Source organism: Mirounga angustirostris, unplaced genomic scaffold (genome assembly GCF_029215605.1).
Source record: "Mirounga angustirostris isolate CCGP_5_RB_7025 unplaced genomic scaffold, mMirAng1.0.hap1 SCAF_13, whole genome shotgun sequence".
NCBI classification, from domain to species: domain Eukaryota; kingdom Metazoa; phylum Chordata; class Mammalia; order Carnivora; family Phocidae; genus Mirounga; species Mirounga angustirostris.
In genome coordinates this window covers 100,229,331-100,256,911 of record NW_026991721.1, presented here as the reverse complement: position 1 = coordinate 100,256,911, position 27,581 = coordinate 100,229,331, and the positions used below count along the sequence as shown (strand labels likewise).

The window sequence follows — 27,581 nt, the reverse complement described above, 5'->3', positions numbered from 1 at the left end:
CCGCCCTCCCGATTAAGGAAGGCTGCATGGCAGGAGGGACCGCGGAGGCGTGGGGGAGAAGTGTGAAAAGAAGAAATCCCAGCTCTGCCTGGAAGACTGCGTGTGAAAGAGCCCGACTCCTCCGGCAGCTCCAGGCCGCGTTTTGCAGGCGGCCGCATCTGCCTCCCCTGTCTCTCTTACCTCCTTGATGCTCGGCACTATTTGTGGCCGGCGTGGTGGAAGGACACAGTGAGGTTCTCACCCCCGCCCCCCGCCCCCCGCTCCCATCCCCAGTGCCGTCAAAGCGAACCCGGGCCAGCGCAAGGATCTCCGAGTTGCGAGTGTGCTGAGGCTGGGACTGTCACTCATTCTCCGATCCGCGCGTGAACGCAGCTCGGCAGCGGCTGGCAGGAAACAATTCTGCAAAAATAATCATACTCAGCCTGGCAATTGTCTGCCCCTAGGTCTGTTGCTCTGCCGCCGTCCACACTCTCTGCAAGGGGGGGCACAGAATTTACCGCGGCAAGAACATCCCTCCCAGCCAGCAGATTACAATGCTGCAAACTAAGGACCTCATCTGGACTTTGTTTTTCCTGGGAACCGCAGGTATGTTTTGAAATTATGATTATTCTCAGACTGATGTACTGATTGCTCCCTTCCCCCTCCTTCTCTCCCGAGGACACTGTTATTTGGGGTGACTTTACGTGGAATACTAAGGGTGGTCATTGTCGTTGAGCTGAGGAGGGAGCGCGTCGCCCTTGCTGCCCGCGGAACCCAGCGCTCTCCGGGGCTGCGCCGGACCCGGGCTGCTTCCCAGCGCCGCGAGCTCCCGCTGCGCCTCCCGCGCGCCCGCCCTTCCCACTTTGTGTGCCGGCGGCGCGGGGAGCGGAGCCGCCCGCTCCCGGGGACGCTCCCCGGAGCGCTACGGCCGCGCGGGTGCTGGGCAGCGCTCCTTCCCGAAGCGGGCGGCGGGGCGGGGCGGGGGTGCCGCGGCTCCGCGGTGCGGCCTCGCGGGCTCGGGTTCCGCGGGGAAGGGGCTTGTCAGCCTCGGCCCCGCTAAGAGTGAACAATAAGGCCGGGGCAACCGCCCCATCGTTATTTCCCCGGGGTCTAATAAAGTGGGGCTCGCCGCCTTGGCGCCCAGCCCCCCCCCCCCCCCCGCCCAGACTGAATAACGGTTTGCAAAATGGGGCAAAATGGGCAGAATCTCAGGGCTGTGTGGCCGTTGTTGCATCCCCGTCAATATGACGTTAGTTTTTCATTTGCCAAATTGCTGGTTACTTGCAAAGCCTGCTCTCGGCCGGGAGCACGGAGGGATGGGAGGGCCGAGCGCCGCGTTTTGACAGGAGGAAGTGTGGAGGGGCGGAGGGGCGGAGGGCGAGGAGGGCGTGATCGGGCTGCCTGGTGTGTGTGCGCGTGTGTGTGCGCGCGTGTGCCTTCACACGCACCTCGAGCCCCGTGTTGCACGGTGAGCGAGAAGAATGGCAGGTAGCCGCCCGCAACACCTCGCCCCAACCTCCTTTCTTTGGGCGAGGTTCCTGATCCTTGTAAAGTGCGAACAATAGGGAGCTGAGGGGAAGACAGTCGAGGGATGCTGCCGCGGGTGGCGCGGGCTGCGCCGCCGCCCAGAAAACCTCGGCGGCCGGGAGGTTCATTTCATTTGGTGTATTTCTATCCCGGCCTCCCTGCAAGATTCTTCAGTGCGTACCCACCCTCTCCTCCAGCTGCTCTCCCCACCCAACCCCACCCAGGGATTTGCGCTCTGGCGTGGACGGTCGGGAACCGGGAACGGGGAAGAAAAGGAGCAGGGGCCGCAGAGAGCAGGGTGGGGTGGGCGACATTCCGGGAGGGGGGCGTGTGCTGGGAAGCGCCCGGGGAAAGCCGGGAGGAGGGGGCTGTGTGTCGCGGCCGCCGCTGCCAGGTGCCGCCGCGGGTGCTGCCCTAGACGGCCGATTCCGGGTGGGGGAGCGCGCGGGGCGGGCCCTCCCCGGGCGGCACGGAGCAGCCCCGGCCGCCGCCTCCAGCCAACTCGGGTCCCTCTCCCATGGCGACCAATCAGAGCGAGGCTGGCTGGGCGGGAAGCCGCGAGAGGCTTTTATTGCGGCGCGGGTGGCGGCCCCGAGCTGCCAGGACCGTCGCCCGGTGTTCCAGTCTAACGGTCTCGCTCGCCCCCGCCAGGAGAAACCCCGCCCCGTGGCCCGCCCCACAGTCCAGGGGAGGGAAGATGGAGTCCAGGTGTCCCCGGGAGGTCCGGCCCGCCAGTGCTCGCCCACTCGCGCCTCTCTCGCGCAGACCCGAGGCGCCCCTCCCGCCCCCCCAGCACGCACACTCTGCCCGCGTCGTCCCGGCCCGAGCGCGTCGCCGGGGAGGGCTCCCGGGCTGGGCGCACGGACGCGCGTGCGCCGACCGGCCGGCGGCGGGCCGAGGGCGAAGCTGAGGGCGGGGCCTCGGGGGCTAAGGGGGGCTAAGGGGGGCCCCCAGCTGCGGCCAAGCCCCAGTCAGCAGATCGATTGGTCTCGCCGCCACCTGGCCGGGGCCGCCCCGGGCGCTCCCTTTTCCGTCGTGCGGGCGGGGTCTCCGCGCGCGACCTGCCCTCCCGAGACCGTGCGTTTCTGGGACCTCCTCCCCTCGAGGTGGGGGCGTGGCCCCGGAGACCTGATCTTTGGGGGGCTCTGGGGAATCGCCGGCCTACCTTTCCACCGCCGTGATGGGTGTAACCTTCGGTGTTCGGATTTGAAGACAGGCTCAAGCTGGTACACGCCCAGGGAGTCCCGGATTGGGATCTGGTGGCTGCCCAGCAAGGGTGGCATTCGTACCAGTGTTCCCTGGAAGGAAAGCGGCCTCAGTCCTGGCCCTGGAACCGTGAGGATGGGGCAAGGCAGAACATGAAACACATACATGGTTGCTTAACAAAAGAAATAAGTTGAACGGTTTTCTAAAGAGAAATAATGTTCCGTTAAAGTATTAATAATACGATCGTTTAAAAAAATTGAAGACTTCAGGTCAGAGGGTCAGGGCGAAAATAAAAACAATATTATATACACACACATACATGTATTTGTGTATACATAGTAATAATTATTACTGTAATTATAATGGTAATAATAATAACAGTTATTATTATCTTGGCCTCAAGTGTTGTATCATCTCCAGGGACAGTGGTAGTTCAGTCTCTGCACTCCACACAGTGCATATGAAAATTTAGATACAAGGTTTGCTAACCTTATTAACGCAATATGAATCAGGTCTGCAGCCCCTCTCATTTTGGTGTCTTCTGCTCTTTAGGAATAAAGTGCAAGATTGTGGAATTACATAGCAAATTTGAGTCTATTCTAGCAGCAATTTTGGGTGTTTTGTGGAAAAATTACTTGAAAGATCTGGAATGATCTGGAATCATACGTTTCTTTGACAATTTTAGTCCTCTGCCAATTTTACTTGCCAGAGTAAAGGAATGAATAGGACTGGTTTTCTAACAAGATAGCACTGGATTAAGAACAAAGGGCACCTTTGCTACCTTACCAAAGCCAGCTAGCACGTATATAAGTATACATAATACTCCTCACGAAATGAATTATCAAGAGGTGTTTCAGCCAAGTTTGCTGTGAGTACAGCAGTGCTGAGCTGTATTTTTTTTTTGTTGATTTTCATTTTAAGATAAAAAATGTGTGTTTATGAACAAAGCTGTAACTGAATGTAATATAGTCATATTAAAGAATGTGGAAAACTTTCATTACTCTATCCCAAAACCAAAGAGTTAATTTTCTTTCAACACATATTAGCATATGTTAAAATACTGAAAATAATGCAGAATTTATTTAAAATTCAACAGTTAAACACAAAGAGACTATAATCCAGATATTATGGAAGTGTGGCCTGTCCTTTATTTAATAGTTTTTCAATTACTATTCCTGCTGTGGAGGTTCCAAAGATCTACCAATCATGCTGTTTTCATTAGCAATTTACATTTTTTTTTAAGTCAGTTTTTCAAGAAGCTTCCCACTTCTTCCCCCAGCAGCTTGAACTTGATGAAATTTTCCCAGGGTCTATTTTTTTTTAAATAATACTGGAATAGCAGGAAATAGGGCATATTCTTGTTCAATAAAGAAGGTTTATCCAAGTCTCTGTGCTAATTGATTAAGGATTTGTTGATTTAACTGGTGACTATTTTTTGAGCTCGACAGTACAAGAATTAAGGCAGTAATTGTTTGCAAAAATGCTCCCAAACTCAAAAATTATGGTATGGGTGTGCTGTTCGCACCAGCTGCGGGTGCTTACTCAAGGCAACGATAAGAGGGAGCAATTACTCACTTGGAACCCCACAATTCTGAGTTTTGCACTTCTCTTGGCATACATTCATCATTAATTGACTACCTCAGGTCAGTAATACATAATTTAATGTAAGTAATCTGTATCTATATTTTTCTGTCACAGGGAACAAGGTCTTAATTGCCTTTCAAAATAAATAGCACCATTTTCTCATTCAAAGCCTAATCTTTAGGCATGACAGATGTTTTTGTTTGCTACAGAACTCAGTTTCTTAAATTATAGACAGCATCTTGTAAACTTTACACTGCTTGAAATATGGACTTTGGAATTTCTGATCCAAACACTTAATTTTTTTAAGGTGACAAAGCCTCTATTTAAAATGAGTCTGATGAACCCCCCATATTTACGTCTTCAGTGTTAAGGGACTGTGGCTGCTCTCCAGACAGAAAGTGACTTCAGTGCTACTGGCAGACCTCCAAAGAGATTGTACAGACAGTCCTTCCTGCCTTCATGCCCAATAAGTGACTACCTGTTGCTAAAGAACAGCTTGAACTTGCCCTGCCAATCTTGGGTTTGTGGTGATGGGGAGCAGAACCAATGGGCAGGGAGGGGAGAGGAAGGGACCGCACCTGCCGCCGTCAGTCTTCCGGGAACAGACAGCCTGAGAGGAGACAAAGGCTTTGGGAAAGGGCCCTCCTGTACTATTGAAGTATTGAGTTTTGGAGCAGACAAATGTTTTATGGTGCCAACATAAATATTTCAATGTAGCTCCCATAACTGATAATTCCTCAGTTTAGTGATCTAACAAATATATAGGCTAAGAAACATCTGGAACTTTAAAAGAAATGGCAGCAAATTACAAATAGTGTTTTACTAGTCTTAAAAATGGATTGCAAATTAGACTAAACTGGAACCACGAATCAACTGGCTATGTAGTCATAGTGACTACTTGACTTTTGAAATAAAAAAGACTAAGTAGTTAAGATTCCTTCAGTTAAAAAAGAAGAAATGAGTAAAATTCAGAAGAGCATTTTATACGTGTCTTAAAATCGTAGGTCTCTGAGCAATACTGTAAGAGATAGCCTCTTAGCAAGAAGGAGATGCCCAGGGATCCCTCTGAATCCTAAGGATTAGGTGTCTACGAGGCCCAGAGTTTCTTTTAGGAAACAACCCTGGCAAGCCTGTTATCAATAGTATAGGTAGATGTGCTCACTACTGTAGGGCAGTAAAATCCAGAAGTCCATCTGAAGGTCACAGTCACGTCACCTTTAGCCCTTTCCATTATTAATATTAACTCTTGGTGCCAAACCTTAAAACCATTTGCTGATGTAAAGGGATGTAAATTATTTGGTGTTGCCAGTGGTGCCATTATTTCCTTTCATTTCATGGTGTTGAAATGCTGTCTCTCAGCTGAAGATGCTCATTAGGAGCATTGCCTTTTGATGTCGGTCTGGGTGCCAAATGGCAGCCTTTCAGGCAGTTTCAGTACATTACAGTAAAGATGCTTTTAGGCCGCGTCTACGCGCAGGCATGGAGTTAACTGTTTTCAGTTAGGATGACACACTTCTCCCTTCCTGCAGTGTTAATTTAGCTTCCAAGCCGTGAGGAGGCTCAGAGGACTCCACCGAAGGATAAGCCATTTGCTCTATCTTGGGTATGTGTTTTTGAAAAAAAAGGTTTTAATAAAACTGTTGTGCATTCCTTTTCTCCCAGATAGATGTAAATATGTTTTCCTTTTGATTCAAAGACTACATCACTGATGGGACTTGAAAGGCTTGCATGTAACCTGTACTCTACTCTCTGTTCTCACCCAGGACTCTCTGATTTGTAGTTGCAAACACTGGCAACATCTGGCCCTGTTTTCTGTCTGTGTCAGTCCTGAGATCACATGCAAGAAGCCTTTGGTATCTGATTACCTCATCATTTAGGAATATCCATAGTCATGTCACAGTGTTTGAGATTGTGTTACATTTGGTATTCTCTTAAACAGTTGATCAAATAAAGTGCCAGCTTTTTATCATCAGCTCTGGGGGGAATTACACAGGACTGAGATGACATACTTTCTGCTGTCAAGGAAGCTGGACGGTAGGACTGGGTAGAGATTAAGAGTGGCCCGCAGCCCCAGGTTGAAAGCCCAGCCACACGTATCCCTTATTCACTGTCCAGTCTTGCTCGAGTCATTTAACTTCCCTAAGCTTCAACTTCCCCTTCTGCAAAATGGAAAAATTAGTAATGCCTCCATGTTAGAGTTGTGAATGTTTTAGAGATCACAGGACTTTAGTGTGTGCAAGCTCTGTTTATTAATGAGAAAGAGAGAGGTATCTGGTTCTAGAAAAAAATAGTATTCGGACATAGTGCTTTCTTCAGAAGGACATATAAAAGGATATTATGAGAACATGACTTCTGCAATGATTAGAACTTGATTTTTAAAAAAAATCTTGTTAAATACGCCTGCACTGTCATCTTGGTTGTGAATATGCTAGAGAGAAAAGTGATCTCATTATAAGGTTGAAAGCCATTAGTACAAGAGTTGATCTGGGCTTCATGGGGCCTGAAGGATGTACAATTTGGAGGGCCCTCTTTAAGGAAAATACAAAATTCTTGCTTCTGCAAAATGTAGAAGATAAACGCCCATGAGAACACATGGGCAGGTCCCCATCCCACAGAGCCTTGGAAGGTGCCCATGCAATGTGGGAGCCCTGCAGACATCTGACCCAGTGTTAGCAACCATGTCTTGGTCTGCTTGGGTCCACCTGCTTGAGAATAGAGGCTAATCATTCAGGTTTGTTAAGCATGTATCTCATAAAGGTTGTTTTGTGCTTTGAAGGTCAGAACCATACATCAAAATCAAAATCATTTTTGGAAAAAAGAAGCTATTTGACCTTTATTTTATAGAAAATCTTAAGTGAGGCCTGAGGTGATTTAATATTTCTCACTGCTTATATTTTTGTAGATTACTATCTGGAATAAAATAAAGTAATTGCTATTATTATTCAGATGAGTCAGACGTAAGTGCCCTACTGGCAGGGCAGGAAGTCGTTTTGCCAGCTAGGAGGCATATGCTGTATTGGAGAAGAGACTCAGGTTTTGTGTCAGCTCTTTAAGAGGAGAGAAACTGCATCGATAATCCCCATAATTGTGTCTTGATCATCATTATCCAATCCATTGATATGCCTTATGTCAGTTAATCTTCATATCATTTGTTCACTAAACATTTATCGAGTGCTGCGTTCTGAGAATCCAGTGGTAAACATGTATCGTCTCTGTCTTCGTGGAGCTTCCAGTCTAGGTGTGGAGGAATACAGACATTAAACAAGTAACACACACATATATTTATAACCCCATGTCCTGATAAAAGCTCAGGAATGGAGCAGGCTACCATGAAAGATTATTGGGGGGGAACCACCTTTGCATGGTTGGGGTGGGGTGAGGAGGTGACATTTAAAGAACTCTGTGAAATAGGAAGGACAGATGGCATTCTCATGTAAAGCATGGTTGATTGCTTAATTCAACAAGCAGGGAATCACAACAAACATTCTTGAATTACTTAATTCAGCAAAATTTCCTGAAATCTCGAGGTCAGGTTGCTTCAGGAATTGTTCTCGGTTTTAGATTATAAAGTCAAGTAAGCTATGCTTCTGCCTGTAGAGTTTATGTGGGAGACAGACCTACTCTAACATAAATAGAGACGTGGATCAGATGCCATTGGAGCACAAGGAAGGAAGCAATTAACTCTGCTTGGGACTCCCTTGAGTTGGGTGTGGGGCATGAGTTTGCCTTCAGTCCATCGAGCAGGAAGAAGAGGTGATTCAGGTGTTTGAGAGATGAATACACACAGCGATGCTGAGGGAATGGTGTGTGGGGACTTGGGGAGAAGTAGCCAGAGACTGGGAGTGGGAAAGCTCTGTAAGGCCACATTGTGTTAGGTCTTGATATAGATGGGGCTGAGAAGGGCTAAGTGACTTACACGGGTGAGGCTGGGACCATAACCTGCATTGGTTGGCTGCATGTCATCATGTTCCTAACTGAGGATAATTTGAATACACATAGCATCAGAATGTGAATTTGCTTGTCGTCTGTCAGAAGTGAGGGAGGAGTGATACTGTGGAGGGGCGAACCAAGAGCTTTGGGGTCTGACAGGTCTAGGTTGAGTCCACTCACTGTAGGTGACGTTCTGCACATCGTCGCACTTCAGGGCCTGCGGTTAAGTGTCTGATTCTTGATTTCTGCTCAGGTCATGATCTCAGGGTTGTGAGATCAAGCCCCCTCATCGGGCTTTGTGCTGGGCAGGGAACCAACTTAAGATTCTCTCTCTCCCTCTCCCTCTGCCCTCTCTCGCACACACTCTCTTTCTCTAAAAATGAATAAATAAATAAAGGCTACACTTTATTTTTTTTTAAAAAGTTCATCTTGAATGGAGGTTTTCTTTGAAATGTTTACAAAATACGTGTACTGGGAATATGATATGCAAAGTTCTGTGCTGGAGGCTGAGGGGGAAAACAAAATAAATAGAAGAATACTATACCAGTCCTGCAGAGGCTTTCAGATGGGTGGGAGGAAACAGTTCAGACAGGAAATCATGAGAGGTACTGTATGATTCAGTGCCTAAAAGAAGGCAGATATTAATTTTAAGAATTATTAAGTAAGACAAAAAATCATCTCAGCTGGTTTTAATATGTAAAGAAGGTGTGGACTAGCTAGTGATGGATGTGGACCCCCACGGGCGTAAGGACAAATAGGGAGAGGGAGGACACATTTCTCTGTAGGACAGGAGGAGTCTAGCCAGAGAATTGGTCGTGAAGAGCAGTGAAAGCAGACTGGATATTGGGTCAGGTCTTACTAAAATCTTAAGTGCTAGAAAAGGAGAGGGATGTTGGAGAAATTTTTTCTAAAATATTCCAGAGTATATTCAGTGATAACGCTTGAACAAGTGCTGTTCCAGGCTGTGTGTTTGATGCTAGCTATGAATTAGCAGGGAGAGAAGCAGGAGCAGACTGCTGGGCATCACTGCAGTACTTGGAGGGAGTGTTTGTTTCTGTAGCAGCCACTCTAGTGGCTGGACAAAATAGTGGGTTAGGAAAAGGATTTTTGCTACACAAAAATCAAATTTTAGAACATTTTATAAAAATCAAATTTTTATGGTTCCAGAGGGGTTTGTTAAAGGAATCCAACGGTGATATAGTTTGTAAAACAGATAATCTTGGAAAGATACACTTGTAGTGGTTTTGGATAAGGATAAAAAAGGCACACGGCTGAGATGTTAGAGATGACAAAGCAACCAACTGGGGTAGATGATAGGTCCAAAATGGGAAGTGACTGGGAGAGAGAAAAATTTTTAAGTCGCAGACCCGAGGGAATGAAATCATGGAATTGTCAGTGTGATGGGAAGACTGAGGAAAGGGGTTACCTTGAATGAAAGATGGACCTCAGTTAAAAACATGTGAGGTCTTAGAAAAAAATTGAGCATCTTGGTATCTTACCTTCTAGGTCAGTATTTTTTAACTGTTGGTGGTGATATCTATTTAATAAACTTCCACCAGCACTAAGAAAAGAAGAAAAAGAAGGAAAGGAAGGAAGGAGGGAGGGGGAAAGTGGAGGAAAGAGGAAATGGAATAGAATGGAAAAGAGTATATATATCTTATATAGCAAGGGTTAAGTGTTATTTTGTGGAACTTTTGTTGACCCAGTTGTGATGGGAAACATTTAATTATGGCTCAAATTAAAATAATATAAATATTATGGGACTAGACAGAGGCTAAATCAATCTGTGGTGCAGAGAAGGTGTAGGCCGGAGATCTAATGGTTTTGGGGCAGAGGGAGAAGCAGTGACAGCAGAAATACTTACTGAGCGTCTATGCAGTCTATTAGCTGCAGGTGTAAAGCAAAGCTCTCAAATTCAACAGTACAATACCTTGACCTTGGAAAGCCTACTCTCTAGTGGAGAATGGAAAGACAACTGGGAATACCAGGTAGCATCTAAAGCCAGATATGCAGCTAAGATTTCAGAGGCAGAGTGAAGATTACCTGGGCAGCAGGGGTGGTTGGAGAACTCTCCCCAGCGTGGTGAGAGCTGGAGGCTTTGTAGTAAGGATTTTGCTTTGCATAGGGGAAGCATGGATGAGGTAGTTTACCTGTTCCATGTTTGGGAGGAAGCCGCGGGAAGCCCATCCAGGGGGACCAGGAAGACTGAGGGTTCATAGTAGTCTATATTTTTATCCCTTTTCAGTGGAAAGAAAATACCGTGGGTTACAATCAGTGCATTATAGAATCTTCATCACACCGAAGTATTTATGTTGTAGTATTTACGTAGCGTTTAGAATGGCATCTTGTCTATAATTCGGAAGGCAGTATTGAACAAAAGGGGGGAGCCAGAGCCTAGTGCTGTGCATGTCTCAGTTAGAGAAGAATGATGTTAAGTGGACAAAAGTTGGAAACAAATGGTATATATAATACCGATTCTGTTTTTTAAAAATTCCTTTCACTTCCTAAGGCTGGAAGAATACATTTTTTATACCATTTGAGTTTTCTCTAATGAGCGTATATTGCTTTATATTTGGATTACAAAACAAATACTGTATTAAAAAGAGGGCAGTAGTGCGTAATGTGGTGATGCGTGTCAGGAAGATGAGGCACAAGTAGAAACTTTGGATTTGTTTCATAGGAGAGTGGGGGATCTTAGAGAATTTTAGTTGGATAGTGAAATTCACATTCTCAGAGTCAAAGACTGAGGAGGAGCTGATATCCAGGATACTGGACCACAAAGAAGGGAAGAATGGGGTATTGGGATGGGGGAAGGCGTCACACTGGGGGCCATCTGGGCACTTGTATCTGCACAAAAGAAAAGACCCCGGCGATGAACAAACCTTGCAAAGGACAATGGGATGGGTTCATCTGAGAGGAAGTGAATAATGTTAAGAGGGTTTCCTCCCCAGGGATTTCATTTATCATGGCAGGCGATAAATTTTAGACAATTTTGTTTTCTTTGCATCATTGCCCATGATATTCATACTTTTATTCTACACCTTTAAAAAAGGTTTGTTGATAGCAAAATCTTTTGAAGTTTGTTCAGTGTGTCACAGATTGGATACATTGTTTTTATTAGATCGGCAAAAGAGTGGACATGGGCGTGACTGACTACTGATGTTCTTTTATCATAGTGCTTCTGCGAGTGTCCCTCTGTCTGTGTGAGGTGCTGCCAATCGCTAGTTAAGCTGCAGTTGCTGTACGAGAACCGGAGTCAGGGTACAGCTTGGTGTTTGCTGTCAGGAGCATGAGAAGATGTGAATCCAGTGCAAGCTCTTTGATCTGAGTTATAATACAAATTATCTTCCTTTCTTAATTTAGTATCTCCTTTTGCTGTGGTAGAGCAATGCATTCTGTAGGGGGTGCCTCGGGGGCCTTTGACATAAAATTGGCATTTTGTAGGGTGGCTCTCCTACTTTCCATGACCTTGAGCCAGTTACTTTATCTCTCCGACACTCAGTTTATTTCCCTGTGAAACAGGAATAATAATACACCCCTAATAGGGTTATTGTGAGGATGAAATGAGGTAATTTATGCAACCGTCTGGCACATAGTAAGCTTAGTCATTTTTTTTCCCATTTTCCCTTTTTCTGCTAAAGTTCACAGTAAAGAGGTGTACAATTAGTGTTGGATTTAAGTATTGATTATAATTAGAATCACATTTTTTTCCCATTTAGTTTTCATTCTCTCAGAGTTCAGGATCACCATGAATTGTAGTTGAGTTAGAAACACCATGGCTGATGGCTTAGCTGTTTCAACTCCAAAGTCTAGTAGGTCTTGGTTTTGAAAAAAGTAGAATTTTTAAAAATAAATTGGTTTATATAGATTTTCCTTTCTGTTTGCATAGGGTTAATATTAAACCTGTCAATTCACCAAAATGGTAGAGCCATAAAATTTAGTGTACTTAAATAATGGTTGCTGCTAAAGATCATATTGTTGACACTTCATTAATCTGGAAATCATTTGTCTGGCAACCTTAAATCTTTGGAACATGAAGCATGAAGAATAGGGGAAAAAATGAAGAGGTAAGGGAAAGATGCCTCTGATTAGTCAAAATAGATAACCCAAAGTCCATGCATTTAATTGTATGCACTTGACTGATAGGGAAGCCCTTTAGCCTTTTTTTTTTTTCCCCCCCCAGAAAGAGTACATATATTCTTAATTAATTTCCTGGCTTCTACCACATTTAGAAGGGCTCTTAGGCAGATTGGAATCAAGGAAATATGACTACTAGGTACAGGTACACTGATAGTAAGATGTAATAACTCGAATGGACAGAAAAATTATGAAAAGCAGATTCAAGAACACAAAAAAAACACATCAGTCTTAGCCATTTAATATTCAATTGAAAAGAAAGCTCTATATATCACAAAATGCCAAGGGATTGTGTATAACACAGTGCAGCATAAATAATGGGTGTTCATAATTAAACCTCATTTGGAAGAGCCAACCATGGCCCATTCAAGCAACAGGTGACACTTATATGGATTAGTTTATGGAGCATGTGTCTTTCATGTTCAGCTCTGTGCTAGGTACTGAAGGAGGTATGATTTCAAGAAGTTTCCGTATAGTTGAAAACATGAAACAAACATAAATGTAGATACCATTGTCTTCACCAATGGTAAATTGGAATGAAAGAGGTAATATAAATAGTGTTACTCATATGGAAAATTCAATCATGAGACATTCTAATCCCCAAGGATTTAGGACAAAGGAGATTTCATGTTTTATTCTTATAGAGTGACCTTGTTAAATATAGCTTCTCAGCTTGGTTTGAATTCTATAGCTATTTAATTACCATTAAGAGAAGTTGTGTCAGCCAGTTTCTCTCTTCTCTACTTATAGTAGGTATATATTGAGATTAAAGATCCTAACTATTCAAGCAGTTGGAATTCATTAGTTGTCATTCCTCCCTTTCTTAAATTTAATTTTTTTCTTAAAATTTAAATTTACATTTTAAATTTTAAATGTCATGTCCACATTGTTTAAAAAGTTAAATCATTTTATAAAACTTGAAACACAAAACATTAGTCCCCTGCCCCAACTCTTACTACCCCTTCTTACCCCTCCCTCTCCATCCCATCTCTGATTTTGACTCCTCTGACGCAACCACTTTCTACTCATTTAGTTGTTTCTATATTTTTTTAATCTCCATATTTATACTTTCTTACTTTTTCAGTTTTAGGTATTATTTATTGATGTTTTCCTCTTACACACTCCCCACCCCTTTATTTCCTTTACCCTGACCTCCCAATATAATAATTTTTCTGTTTTTGATTTAAACCATATTTAATGTTTACATTAGTATGACCATGTAAATATCATTCACAGCTGAACCTTGAGCAATTATATGATTTTATTTTCTTTCTTACATCTTTCTGTCTTTCCTGAAGTTTATGATGACATCAGTTTTCCTTTGCATGGTTTTCTATATACTTATCACTAATTCATTGTCCAGTTCTCAGACTGATGTGTAAATTCCCTCTCACATTGTTCAAACATGGCTATTTTCTTTCATCTCCAGGGAACATATATCCTAGACCTTACTCTCATCCTTCAGTCTTGACTGTTGATTTTCTAGGCTTGCAGCAGTTAATTTATATTTGCCCGGTATACAATTCTCTAGATTGGAAATTGTTGTCTCCAAGAATTTTGAAGGTGTTGCTCCACATTTTCTAGTTTTCTAGCTTTCACTGTTGCATTTGTGAAGTCTAGTGCCTTCTGATTTCTGATATTTTGTATGAAAGTTGTTTATTTCTCCTCTAGAAGATCTTAGGATCTTCCCTTTGTCTACAGTATTCTGAAATTTCACAATGCTAAGCCTTGTTGTAGGTCTGTTTTTATTTATGGGGGTAGATTCTCAGTGGGCCCTTTTGGTGTGGAAATTCATGTTTTTCTGTGCTACGAAATGTTCCTACATTATTTATCTGATATTTCAGACCTCTGTTTTCTCTTTTTTCTGGAGCTCTTATTCAGAAGTTAGATTGCTCTATTTTTTTTTTTTTTTTTTTTGGTCTTCTCTCTCCTATCATTCATTTCTTTGTTCCTCCAGCCCTCCACCCTTTACTTTCTGGGAGGTTTTGTCAGCTTCTTGCCCATTTTATATTGAATTTTCTATTTTGCTAATATTTTTAATATCTAAGAGTTCTGTTTTATTGTCTGAGCATCTTTTATATCTCTTGAGTATCTTAGAAAACTTTTCTTGCTTGCTCTATTCTCTCTTTATCCTCTGAATTCGCCTTTATTGTCTGTTTTATATCTCCTCTGTGTTTCATATTGTTTGATTTCATTTCTTAAATTATAATGATCCTTAGCTGTCTATTAGTAATTGGGAGTGAGACACTGAAAAGCTGTGGGGAATCTCTGGGTGGGTGGGCTTCACTGAGGCTGATCCATTGGGTGGGGGACGTCCACATCCACTCAGTACCTACATTTTCTCTTGAGCTGGTCAGTTTAAGACAGTTTAGTATTTTGCAGCCTGTGGGGTGTAAGTCTAACTATTGTCTTACTCTGAGCTGAATGGTTTGGGAGTATTTTATCTACTAGTTGAGATTTCACTGGATCTCTTTTCAGTGAGGCATTTCTGCCCTCAACAATGTCTGGCATCCCCAAGAGCAGATTCCCTGGGATTTAACCTCTCCAGCTAATAAAAATTCAATCTCTTGCTGGAGTGAAGAAGAATTCAGGATGGGAGAAGAGATACATGGCCCCCACCCTCCTGTGGCTTACAGTTGGGTGCATGTGTGTTCAGTGGGAGTTAGTGGTATGAGAGGGAGCGGTGGCATGAGAAGGGTTGTTAGCTTTCATTTTAAAGGAGACTGTGAGAACCCTCTGATGGCCTGTCTCTCTCTGGGTTCATAATTGCTCTAAGCCAGAACACACACTTGAAATCTTTCATCTCACATGTTTTAGTATGGAGATTTAAAGAAGCTTGCAGAATTCCTAAAGGAAAAGGCAAACATGCTAGGGGTGCATCAGAAGCAAAGACCTAAGAATGTGCATCTTAACTTCAAGGGAATTGACAACTCAGGGAGTTAGGGCCAGTTGTGAAGAACCTATTCTGTGTTGAAGAATCTTTTCACCACTAAGAAGTCCTCAAAAGATTCCAGGGTGGGTGGCCTGAGATTCCACATTTCTTGGATATAAAGACAGGGCTTGGCAGGGATGCTGTGAACCAGAATAAGAGCAGTTTCATGAACACATTTGCAAATGGCTGTGTCCCAGCCTTGTTGGGTAGCAGGAACATTTATTAGAAACATTCACTTAATCCAGTATTTATGGAATAACTCCAGTGTTCCATGTAGTTGGGCTGCAAGTTGGAGATACAAGATGAATGCTTTCGGTAGCTTTGTAAAAAAAAATTGTAGATCACTTTCTAAATTGTTTTTGATTACATTTATAATAGTTACTCCTTTGGAATGACACCAAAAACAACCTTGAAATATCAGAAAAAGATAACTGAGAGTTATTTATTCCTTTCTCTGATTTTCCCCTTTTGTGTATGTAAGTTAAAGTTATGCGTGACATGTTTAAAATTCAAAATTTTCATTAAAGAAAGCCATCTGTCATAATGAAGCAAAAAAGAGACATCGTGTGGTATTCTTTGAAGATAAGAGATTGAAAATGAGTCTGTTAACTGCCCTAGATTACAATTTGAGGTCATTTTGAGCTAAATTGGCTTTGGAATCAGAATTTAAATTATTGGTCAGACTCAATTAAGATAACTGGTCATGCAGGCAGCTCATTCCCCTTCCTCCCCTCTCATAAAAAGAATATTTCTATTGTTTATAAATACTTCTTCACAGCTAAGTTAGATACAGGGATTTTTTTTTTAGAAGATAAACATTTTGCACATTAATTGATTTGGGTATCTAAGTGTAATTTTGTGTCTAAATAAGAAACCCAAATAATCATTTATTATTTGGTTTTCTAGAGATATTCACAACAGACCCTTTTGAAGTCCCTGGGAGGTAAATCAATACATTATTCTGTGTTCTATTTCTGCTGCCCTGTGCAATATGAAGAGAATAGCTATCACAAAGACAGTTAAATTACTTTATTTAAATACAATAACAATAAATGTATAGTGGGGGACATTTCAGAAAACATAAATTATAAATATGGGCAATCATTTCAACAATTTATGCATTTCTAAATACTAAAGTTTTTGTTTGTGATAAGTGAGTTTAAAATTACATTCTTTTAGCGAACTCAGCGTGAGAGATTTAAAATGACGAGTTCCATTGTTAATTTAGTCTTCACTTTCATCTGTTTTACTTATTTAGGGACTAGAACAAATATATCAGTTCTTTTTCTCTTTTGTTACGAATTTCTTCCTTTAGAATTTAAAAGCTGTTACAAAAGAAAACAATGTAAGCCTACAGTGAATGTGGCGGCATTACATTTGGGGCTGGTTATGTATCTCATGCTGTCTGGAGAACCCAGGTGTGTTAAGTGACTTGCACTGGTTGGACACTAGAACTTCACAGGGAAACAAAATATCTTGAATGATTTACCGATGTCCCTGAAATGATGGCAGTAATTTTCCTGGGGGGCAGAAACTGATAGTACGCAGATGTTATGATCAGCTCCTCATTGGCAGACAGTCCCATGTCCTGGGACCAGGGGCAGCTGGCAAGAAGATGGGTTTGGTGTAAGCCATAATCACTGTTGACTTATATCTGTTCTCAAAATATTTTCACTGAAATTAAATTTGAAGTTGTCTCATCCGTATGCGACATCTTATCTTAAAGATGTTTTATCGCTATAGAGGATTTCTTTAAGAAGAACATAAAAATCAAATTTACATTTTAATATTTAATACGTGGATTAAAAAATTCATATCTAGAGCAAAATGTTTGAGTTGGTGATTTTTTGTTTGTTTGTTTAGAACATTAGATGGAAATGTTGGGCAGTTGTATGATTAGAACCTCTTCATGGGACTTTGTGGGTGGAGATGGGCAAAAACAAGAATAACGTGACAAGCGAGGTGTTTATTAATGTCCTATCTAGTAGCTTTACATTTTCTTGGAAATTTTGGTAAAAAAAATCACCAAGGAAACGTGTGATTGGAAATGCTTCTTAAATTCTTTTATTGAGATTCAGTGTCACACGGACATCATTTGTAGTGCAAAGATTCCATTTTCTTTGTAGCATTACTTTACTAAACAGATTTCCTTCAATTTTCTATCAAAACACAACCTTATGTTGAATTTAACAATAATTTGGAAAAGTCACAAGGTTTATAAAGGTGCATGTAAGCTGGAGGGAGTACCATAACAATGTAATTTCTTAGTCTTATTTTGGAATTTATAGTAAATTTTAAGAGTTACAAGCTTTCTAAAGGCACATGCCAGACAGATCATTCAGTATTAAAAATGAAGTGTAGTTTCTTAAAAAGAAAGTAGAGCTTGAACCTTGCTTCATACAAGTTGAGTTTCCTAGATTTGGGAAAAAATTAACATACTAGAATCGATAGTTGACCATAGCTTTAAATATGATACAAAGGGTTTAAAAATCTAACTTGTCATTGTTTACAAAATATTGGCAATCTGGAGCTAAAGCGCTTGGTGTTATTGTGTAATCTTCTGTTTAAAAATAAACAGTGGAAATAATTGTAGAAACCTCTGGGTTTAGAAAAGCTTGTTGGTGGTTCTTCACATCCTACTAAAAAAGCAGGCTGTCTTTGCATATTAATCACTCTGTGAAAGGAAGCTTGCCTTATTTGCATTGTGCATGCACTAAGAAGTCCAATAGTGCGCCTGAGAAAAAATGGGGGGATTGTAATTGTTGTTCTCAAAAGGGTTTTTATTCCATTCAAGTGGAAAAGCTGAATGCTGGAGAATTAGTGCAGTGTTTTGTGGAAGAAGAGTCCCTTTTGGCTACTGCATTTCGTGTGGTGCAATCCCAGTGAATCAGGATCCTGATTGCTGGGGTGAAGAAGTGGTTCCTCTGCCCAGGACGCAGACCCTATTCCTGTAGAGATCTATAATCTTGTAAGCACCTCTGCTTGTTTTGCATCCAAAAGAGTTAAATTGCAATTCTGGCGACACATGCAGTGTTGGAAATCTCAGGATAATTAAATAGGAACCAAAAAAATCTGAATTTTAGTAGTTTGTGTCTTAGGGTTAGGGTGGGGATACATGATACACAACTAAGTAAATGATGTAGTAGCATTTTTTTTTTTTTGAGAAAGTATGTGATTTAGTTAACACCTTGCAGGTAGAATTTGCCCCCCAAATTGGTTTTAGATGATATACTTGAAATTACCTTAATATCATGGTACCTTTTTTTTGCTTCATTGTATTTTAAGACTCATTGGTTGAATATGAACCTTGAGGATAAACAGCAGAAATGTTCTTAATGTTATTGAGGCTTTCTTTTCATAAGATCTCACAGGATGAGAGAGCTCCTTTCAACACATTTCTCTTCTGACATGGTGGAACACATGTTCGCCAAGCCTTTTTCTGATCCTGTAATTCGAGGCACTTCTCTAGCTGGCACCAACCCTGGGAACCAGTATAGTCTCCAGACCTCAACATGTACATTAGTTAGTTTGGAGGTGTGTTACTTTGTACTGATCTATATCCTTTCCATGTTTCTAGCATGTTTCAGGCATTTCTGCACAGTATATGGCATTCGAAGTTAGACCTTGAATTTTACAAGGGACAGAATGTTTCATTATCTGTGTACACGTGTTTTGACAAAATGACTATGTGTCATCATGGAGACAACGCCTATTGTTCTAAATGATTTTGTGAGATATTAGAAGGTAGTTAATTGATTTAAAATGTTGTCCACAGATTTTACTAAAAACCGCTTGGCTGATGTATATTTGACTATCGATGTAACTTTTTGTTGTCCTCTTTCATATTGTATGGATTTGGTTGTTTGATGGTTGAACACAGATCCTCTGGTTGACACATTTATATTTTATTTGAATTGCTTTCTGAAATATTCATGTATAGAAAATTGTGTTTAATTTGGGCTAATGCAGAGTATTCCATAGACTTTAAGTGTGTATTTGGGTTGCTGTTCTAAAGAATAGAAGTAGCCAAGATGTAGTTTGAAAAAGTAGGACCACAGAAGTTAGACTGATAGAAGAAAAACACATATACACGCCATGGTTTCTACCACTCAAAAAAGACCCTAAATAGATTTCATAGTAAATTTGCTTTGAAAATAAATATATTAATGATATGCTTCTCCGTAATTTTTGTTGTAGACATAATTTTTAGGGTTTATAGTTAATAATTTAAATTTGAACCCTTTAATAAAATATGAAATGCATTACACATTTATAGGATTGCATACACTTCATAAGTATGAAAAATTATTTACCAACAAAAACAGCTGGTATCAAGAACTGCATGATCATCTCAATAAAGGCAGAAAAGCATTTGATAAAATGCAATACTCATTCATGATAAAAACACTCAATAAACTAGGAATAGGGAGGACTTCCTCAATCTGGCAAAGGGTATCTGTGAAAAACCCAGAGGTAGGAGTTAGACTTCACAAGTTGGCCAAAAAGCACAGGAAAAGATGCTGGACATTATTACCTCTCAGGGAAATGTAAATCAAAACCACAATGAGATACCACTTCACATTCGCTACTGTGACTATCATCAAAAGGACAGGTGGTAACAAGTGTTACCAGTGATGTGGGAAAATTGGAACCCTCATTTGCCGCTGGTAGGAATGGAAAATGGTTCAGCTCCTTTGGAAAACAGGCTGGCAGATCTTAAACAGAGTTACAGTACACACCAGCAATTTTCATTCCTTCAAGTGTGAAAACACACATCTGTATAAGAACTTGCACATGAATGTTCACAGCAGCATTAAGAATAGTCAGAATAACAGAACCAACCCAAATGTCCGTTAACTGATGAATGGATAAACAAAATGTGGTATATCCATACAATGCAATATTATTGAGAAATAAAAAGGATGGACTACCAATATGTGCCACAACATGGACGAACCTTGAAAACACTGGAAGTGAGAAAAGCCAGTTACAAAAGATCACATATTGCGGAACTCCATCTGCATAAAAATGTGCAGAATAGGAAAATCCATAGAGACAGAAAACAGATTGGTATCTACCTAGGGTCAGGGGATTGGAGGGAGATGGGAAATGACTGCTAATAGGTAAGGGGTTTCTTTTTGGGGTGATGAAATGTATAAAAATAGATTGCGGTGATGGTTGCATAACTGAACATCTACTAGAAGTCATTGGATTGTATACTTAAAATGCATTATTTGTATGGTATGTGAACTGTATTTTGATCAAGCTGATATATACACATACATACACACACATGTACACACAGAGCTGTTATATCCTGTCTTTTGGAAAGAAATAAGCAAACCATAGATTTTTTGCTTTCCGGTGGACTCTATGAAAGCCAAAGTGAAATTACCAAAGACTTAAACTATGTCATTTAATTAAAATTAATTGTAATTATTTTGGTAGGTGGAACAGAAGAGGCTGTCAAATACAACCTGTGACACTAACACCAACTACCACGCAACACATTTGTTGATGATGTGCCATGAGATCCATGCATAACAGCCACGGGATCTCATGGCATATCAACAAATGTGCTTTATTCTTTCATAAGCTTTCAGTTGCCTAACTAGGATGGAACTAGTTATTTTTCAAAGAAATAGACCCTCTTAAAGATAGTTGCCTGAAAGAAAGGGGTTGTTATGGGGAAGGTCATATGGAAGGCTTCTGGGGGGCTGACAATATTCTAGTTCTTGAATTAGGTGGGTCGTTGGCTTTTCTCATATTAATTCATTAAGCCACGTAGTTCATGTTATGCACTATTCTATATGTGTTATATTTTGTAATAAAAAGATTTAAATTAGATGTAATCCCTCTCCTTGAGATGTTCGCAAAGGAAATGTTGAATATGGTATTTCGTAGGGTTTTAGTGATTAAAAGCACATTTTTACACTAGAATTTTTTACATTAAATAGTTGAAACTTCCTTTGGATAACCCACTATTGTCTGTTTGACCTTGAAGTTTTGTTTTCACACTTTCTTGAGCTTTTATACAGTGTAGGCTTGGTTGATGGCAGGGTGTGTGAGCCAAGAGCAGCCAAAGTGGATTTTATCCTTTTGGACAATTCAGAATGGTGATAATTTTTGCCCTCTTGGTGCATAGCAGGTGCCGTGGGAGACCAGAGGGGCTTGAGCAGTTTCTTCCAGCAAGAGTATATAAAAGAGAGAAAGAAAGGGCAGGGTTGGAATGTACAGAGGCATAGCCATCAGTAAATCACACGGGTTCTCCATGGTCGAGCATAGGAGAGGAGGGAGAGGAGTTAGGAACGGGAGACAGAGGGGCCAGACCGCGATCGGTGTTAACATCTGGGCTAAGGCCTGGAGTGATTCTCAAGGGAGAGAGTTCAGCAGGGGGGGTGGGCAAGCAACACATCAGGGTCTTCAGGTAAGTGTGAGATTTTTATATTTATCAAAGGCGGCATAGGAGTTTCTCAGTAGGCTAGTATGACCCAGTAATTCTACAACTAGGCATATACCCAAAAGAGTTGAAAATAGGAACTCAAACAAATACACGTATCCAGTGTTCATAGCATCCAACATTCCTATTATTTGCAATTGCCTAAAGGTGGAAACAACCCAAGTGTCCACCAACAGATGAATGAATAAACAAAACGTGGTATGTACGTGCAGCAGAATACTAGCCATAAAAATAGAGATGAAGTTCCGGTGCAGGCTACAACATGGTGAACTTCAAAAACATTATGCTAAGTGAGGGAAGTCAGACACAAAAGGACAAATACCCTATGATTCCACTCACATGACATTTCTAGAATAGGCAAATGCATAAAGACAGACAGTAGTCCCTGTCCTTGACAGCAGATTGAAGAAGCTGGGGGTAGAGGGAGTTATTGCCTAATGGGTAAAGAACTTCTTTTGGAGGTGATGAAAACATTTTGGAAATAGATAGTGGTGATGGTTGCACAACACTGAATATAATTAATGCCACTGAATCATACACTTGAAATGGTTGAAACAGCAAGTTTTATGTTATATATTTATCGCAATCAAAAAAAAAAAGGAAAGAAAAAGAAAGGAAGGAAAGGGGCGCGTGCTAGTGAAAGCAGCCCTGGGAAGTCCTTGGAGGAGTTTAAGGCAGGGGGGCCGGTGACTAGTGTGTGGCAGCAGAGACCCTGGAAGCTGGAAGGAAGGTGGGGAGAGCCAGGAAGAGCAAGCAGAGCAGACAAGGTTCTGTGGAGGGAAGAGGACTGGAGGGGGGCGGGGAGGACTGGAACAGGGTGGGAGGGCGCTGGAAGCCGTGCAGCCAGTGTGCCCAGGGGTGTGTGTCAGGAGTGTTAGGATGAGTGAACAGTGTTGGATTATGTATTGTATCCCCCAGGCAAGGAGATGCGATTTAAGCAAAGGAGAGATACCATGATTCATTTCTTTTTTTTTTTTTTTTAAAGATTTTATTTATTTATTTGAGAGAAAGAGAGAGAGAGAGCACATGAGAGGGAAGGGTCAGAGGGAGAAACAGACTCCCTGCTGAGCAGGGAGCCCGATGTGGGACTCAATCCCGGGACTCCAGGATCATGACCTGACCCGAAGGCAGTCACTTAACCAACTGAGCCACCAGGTGCCCCATGATTCATTTCTTTAAGTACTCATCTATACTGCAAACCTATTTTATGGAAAAGATAAACACAAAATAAACAATAAGAAAGCCACTATGATAAATAACTATCATAGTCTCCTTGGCGGAAATATATTGTCCTCTTCTATTCACATCCATCTTCTTTCATTTGTTCATTCCTTCAGTCATCATCCAACAAACATGAGTGCTTATTCTATTCAAGATGTTCTGCTGTAAGAGCAAAATGATTTCAATGGCTACCATTTGCTGTGCACTCCCTTAAGCAGCAGACTCACTCTTTACGTGTATTTTCCCATCAACCATTTTCGGGGCCATATGTGAAGGAAGTAATATTACCCCTTTCACAGATCAGGAAGCCTGCTTGCTGTGTCAGTGAATGGACACCTTCCATTCATCTTCTACACCCTGTCTATACCAATCCTCCATAGCTAGACACACTCCTCTTACTTCCTGTAACATACTCATCAACAATTCTTGGTAATTCTGCCTCCATAATATCTCTGTAGGCTGTATATTTACCTCTATCCCCACTGCCTCTGTCTGACTGGTTATGTCCCATCCTGTCTCCTGGGGACCAGAGACTCACTCTCCCAGCTCATTTCCCAGTTTTCAGTGTTGCCTCCTCTGATGGGAGCCACAGCTGGACTCTGAGCACTACCCCACCCTCCCACCCCCCAATCTCAGCCAGTGATCTTTCCTCTTGTTTGACAGGGAGAGGTACTCAGACGAGAATTCTCTCCCCAGCACACCTGTCCCCTCACCATCTTTGCCTTCCTTGGGCTGTGACTCTGGTTTTGTACAAGGCTGACCCCGTGTACCCAGTTCCTGGGTCACACCTCCTTCCACCTGCTTAGAGAGTTCATTCACCCTGCCAGCTGTTCCCTCTGCTGGCTCCTCTTCACTGTCATCTGAACATGGTCAAGTCTTCCCCAACCTAAGAATACCCTCCCTTGCCGCTTGGCCTCTTCAGGCTACTATCTGGTCTCTGACCTCACCACGGTCAGGCTTCAAGCCCCATCCCACTAAGACTGTTCTTGCCAGAGTCACCCATTACCTTCTCAAGCTGAATCCAAGAGAGGCGCTTCTCAGTCCTTGACTTACTTGACTTCGACTTCACTGCCTTGACCCAGCTTGGGCCTGCCTTTGGCTTCCACAGCCCCATATTCTTCTGACTTCCTCTGCCCATCTCTTAAACATTGGTACTCTCCAGGGCTCTCCTTGGCCCTCTTCTCTTCTCTGTTACACCTTCTCTGGGTTATCCCATCTATTCTCAGTTACCATCTCTGTACAATGCATCATAATCACCTGGAAGGTTTATTAAAACACAGATTTCTGGGGCACCTGGGTGACTCGGTTGGGTGGCTGCCTTCAGCTCAGGTCATGATCCCGCAGTCCTAGGATCGAGCCCCACTTCGGGCTCCCTGCTCAGCAGGGGAGTCTGCTTCTCCCTCTCACTCTGCCCCTTCCCCCGCTTGTGCTCTCTCTCTCTCTCTCTCATTCTCTCTCTTTCAAATAAAATCTTTTTAAAAAAACAACACAGATTTCTGGGCTCCACCCCCAGAGTTTCTGATTCTGTAGATGTACAGTGGGGCCCAAGAGTTTCTATTTCTAACATATTCCCAGGGGTTCCTGAGGCTGCTGATCCTGGCACCATGCTCTGAGAACCACTGATCTAATGCAGTCACTGTATTATAACAGGTGTGATCTGATGAGGTGGCCTCCCCCACCCAGGCCTCAGAAACAGTAGCTGCATACAGCTTTTCGAATAAAATCCCAACTCCACAATGTAGCTTATGAGGTCCTTCATAATCAGACTTCTCTTCCTCTTTCCAGCCTTACCAGTCCCCACCCCTCACCTCCAGCCCCAGCTCCCATGGGCTCTGTGTAGCCTATAGCCATGCTTCTTCTTACCTCCATGCCTTGTCTCTGGGCTGTCACCTCTATAGGAGATCTTCACTTTGCCTGGCAAAGTCTCACTAACCTCTTTGTTTCTCTATTATAAATGTGGCTTCTTCGAGGAAAGTATTCTCTGACCTATTAAGTCTGGGTTAGGTGCTGCCTCTTTCTGTCTGCTTCTATAACCTCTTTACACTCCTTCTGTCATCTTTATTATAGTACTTCTCAATTGTACTATAATTATTCATTTGCTTAATTGTTAGCAACCACCAGACTATTCTGAGAAGGTAGATATCACACAAGTCTTGGTCATCTTTATATTCCCAGAGTAGCAGAGTGCACCATACATAGTAGGTACTCAATAAATATTTTTTGAAGGAACAAATGAAGAAAGATTGGGAATGTTTTCAACTGTCTTAAAAGACTACATTGGATCATCTGCATGGTTCATGTGATGTTTTAAAATTACCAGAATGCTGTTATGTAATATTTATTTAAATAGCAGCATATATATTTTTATGATTTAGTGATTTAATACTTTTATGATATTTCATAGATTTATTACTATTTCTTCAGAAGAAAATTGGATTGTTTACTCCTCTACTAAATGTAGTCACCATGCTAGGAAATGGGGATCAAATATGAGGAAGAGGGCTTTGCCCTCAAGGAGCTCACAGTCTGATGGAGGAGTCCCATGTAGGATCCTTAATTGCATTAGCTATTTGTTTGCTTGTAACCATGAAAGTTTATTTTAATCCTAGTAAATCCTAGTACTTGTTAATATTTATCCTTTATTCCTGTTAACATTTAGGTTGTGTGCATTACATCCTCATGAGAATAGTTAAAATAATTTTATTTGGATATTCTTGAAAGGACTACTGAGTAAGAGATGCTAGGATTACCCCTAGCACAATGAAAACTACGTAGCCCCTGAAAACATCTGTGTCTGTCTGTCTTCTAGGAGAGGAGAAACACTCATGTCTTCTCTTTATGTCTTCATTGACAGGGGTAAATTTTCCTTCCATTTTGCGAACTCTTAGGGTAGCAGAAGACAGAGAATCGCCTCTCTCCTGTACCTAATAGCTTCGCGATGGTCCTGTGGTACTACCTTATACTGTGTGCATAGACTCTTGCTCCCCCCTCGCCGCCATGCACCATGTTGATAGTTTAAGGTTTATTATCCATTCTTGGTGTATAGAGAAAAATGGAACGGTATATTTTCCAGGATTTTATAATCTTTCATCCAGGAGTTGCCGAGAAAGGTGTTCATTTGTTTTTAGTTCTGTTAATCATAAAGCAGTACACAACACATATTTTATATTGTCGCATTTTAAAGCCAGGCTAGGATGAATTTAAGATGTATTTCCTGGCATGTGGTACTTGTTCATTGATCTTAAATCAAATGTTAATTAGAGAATGCTGTGGTGATTAATATGAAGATGGTGAAATAATTCTTCAATGGCCTGTATAGTGTTTGGCAAATACTGCATTGCTCTTCTAGAACAGTGGTGAGAATTTTGATACGACAGGTCTTTCACTAAAAGAAGAAGAAATCTTCACTAGAGATCTTGAGCTACCTGGAACTGCTCAAATAGCTTGCGGATTTTCTTCCAGAATGCTTTGTAAAGAGATGTATTTAGCCCTATCCTTCTCATAATTACTTAGAGGAGCCATGCAAGACAGTTAACTCCGGGGGAATTAGGAATTTGAAGTATCTTTGTAAGTTCATCTTATTTAAGTTATTTCTTTAAATCAAAATTCCCAAACATTTCAGATAAGAATCTGTCTTTAAAAATAAGACAGACATGCAGATGAAGGTTAAAGAGCAAAGGTTATTTGAACTGTAATGAAATAAGTTGACTCCCATTAGGTGGTCGTCATTTTTTTTAGAGTGAGTTTAATATTTAATGAAGAAAACAATGAAGTTTTATGTGCCTTTTCAGAGATACTTATTTAATGATATGGGCAGCATTCAGTCTCTAATAGGATATTTCTCCCCAAGAAGTGTGTAACTTATTTTGATTGGAAATTGGGATGCATTTTTTTTTTCAGATGTTTGGTTGTGATACAAATCTTCATATCCTCTGCAGTGCCCAGTAAGCTCCCACTTGGCTCCCTTTCATTCCAGTCTCTCGTAGGAGGCACTCATTCATTCCTGCATTCTGTGTGTATTTATGCCTTCAACTGAGAGGCAAGCTGCAAAGGATTTAAAGATTTAAATAGATGTTACTGAATTGAATTGTAGAAAGCATTCCAGCTGGGAGTGCGTGTGCGAAGGTTTGGTGGCAGCGAGGAAACAAGAATGGATGGTCTGGAAGGTTAAACTGTGGGTGGTCTTGTTCATCCGGTGGGGAAGCTGGGAGGTCATTGGAAGAGCTAGAGCCTGGGAATGACGTGAGGAGAGAGGAGAGCGTGTGTCAGAGAGATGGATCTGTTACCCTTCTCCGGGAAGCTGGGAGAGATGACAGCAGAGTGGGGAGAGGCAGAGTGAACTGATAGGAGGTTGAATTCGAGTTTTTAAAATGTTTTATTTTTTTATTAAAATATAGTTGACCCACAATGTTACATTAGTTTCAGGTGTGCAACATAGTGATGGGTCGAGTTTATACATTATGCTGTGTTTACCACAAGTGTAGCTACCATGTGTCACAACAACCATTACAGTACCATTGACCATATTCCCTATGCGGTACCTTTTATCTTGGTGTTTATTCCTTCCATAACTGGAAGCCTGTGTCTCCCACTCCCCTTCACCCA

The 27,581-nt window shown here is 41.9% G+C and overlaps 1 protein-coding gene across 10 annotated transcripts in view; it reads left to right on the top strand.

The window, feature by feature from the left end:
- The first annotated feature begins 239 nt into the window (after positions 1-239).
- The window catches only part of NCAM1 (neural cell adhesion molecule 1), a 300,452-nt gene continuing 273,110 nt past the window's right edge, over positions 240-27,581 (top strand). For 4 of the 10 annotated variants that reach the window (XM_045895017.3, XM_045895018.2, XM_054512296.2 and 1 more), the window contains exon 1: positions 243-585. In XM_045895017.3, the coding sequence (XP_045750973.1) occupies positions 534-585 (52 nt within the window). In that variant the 5' untranslated portion in view covers positions 243-533. Of the gene's footprint in view, positions 586-27,581 lie in introns of all 10 variants that reach the window. The other 6 variants (XM_045895022.3, XM_045895020.3, XM_045895027.3 and 3 more) reach the window with 3 other exon arrangements.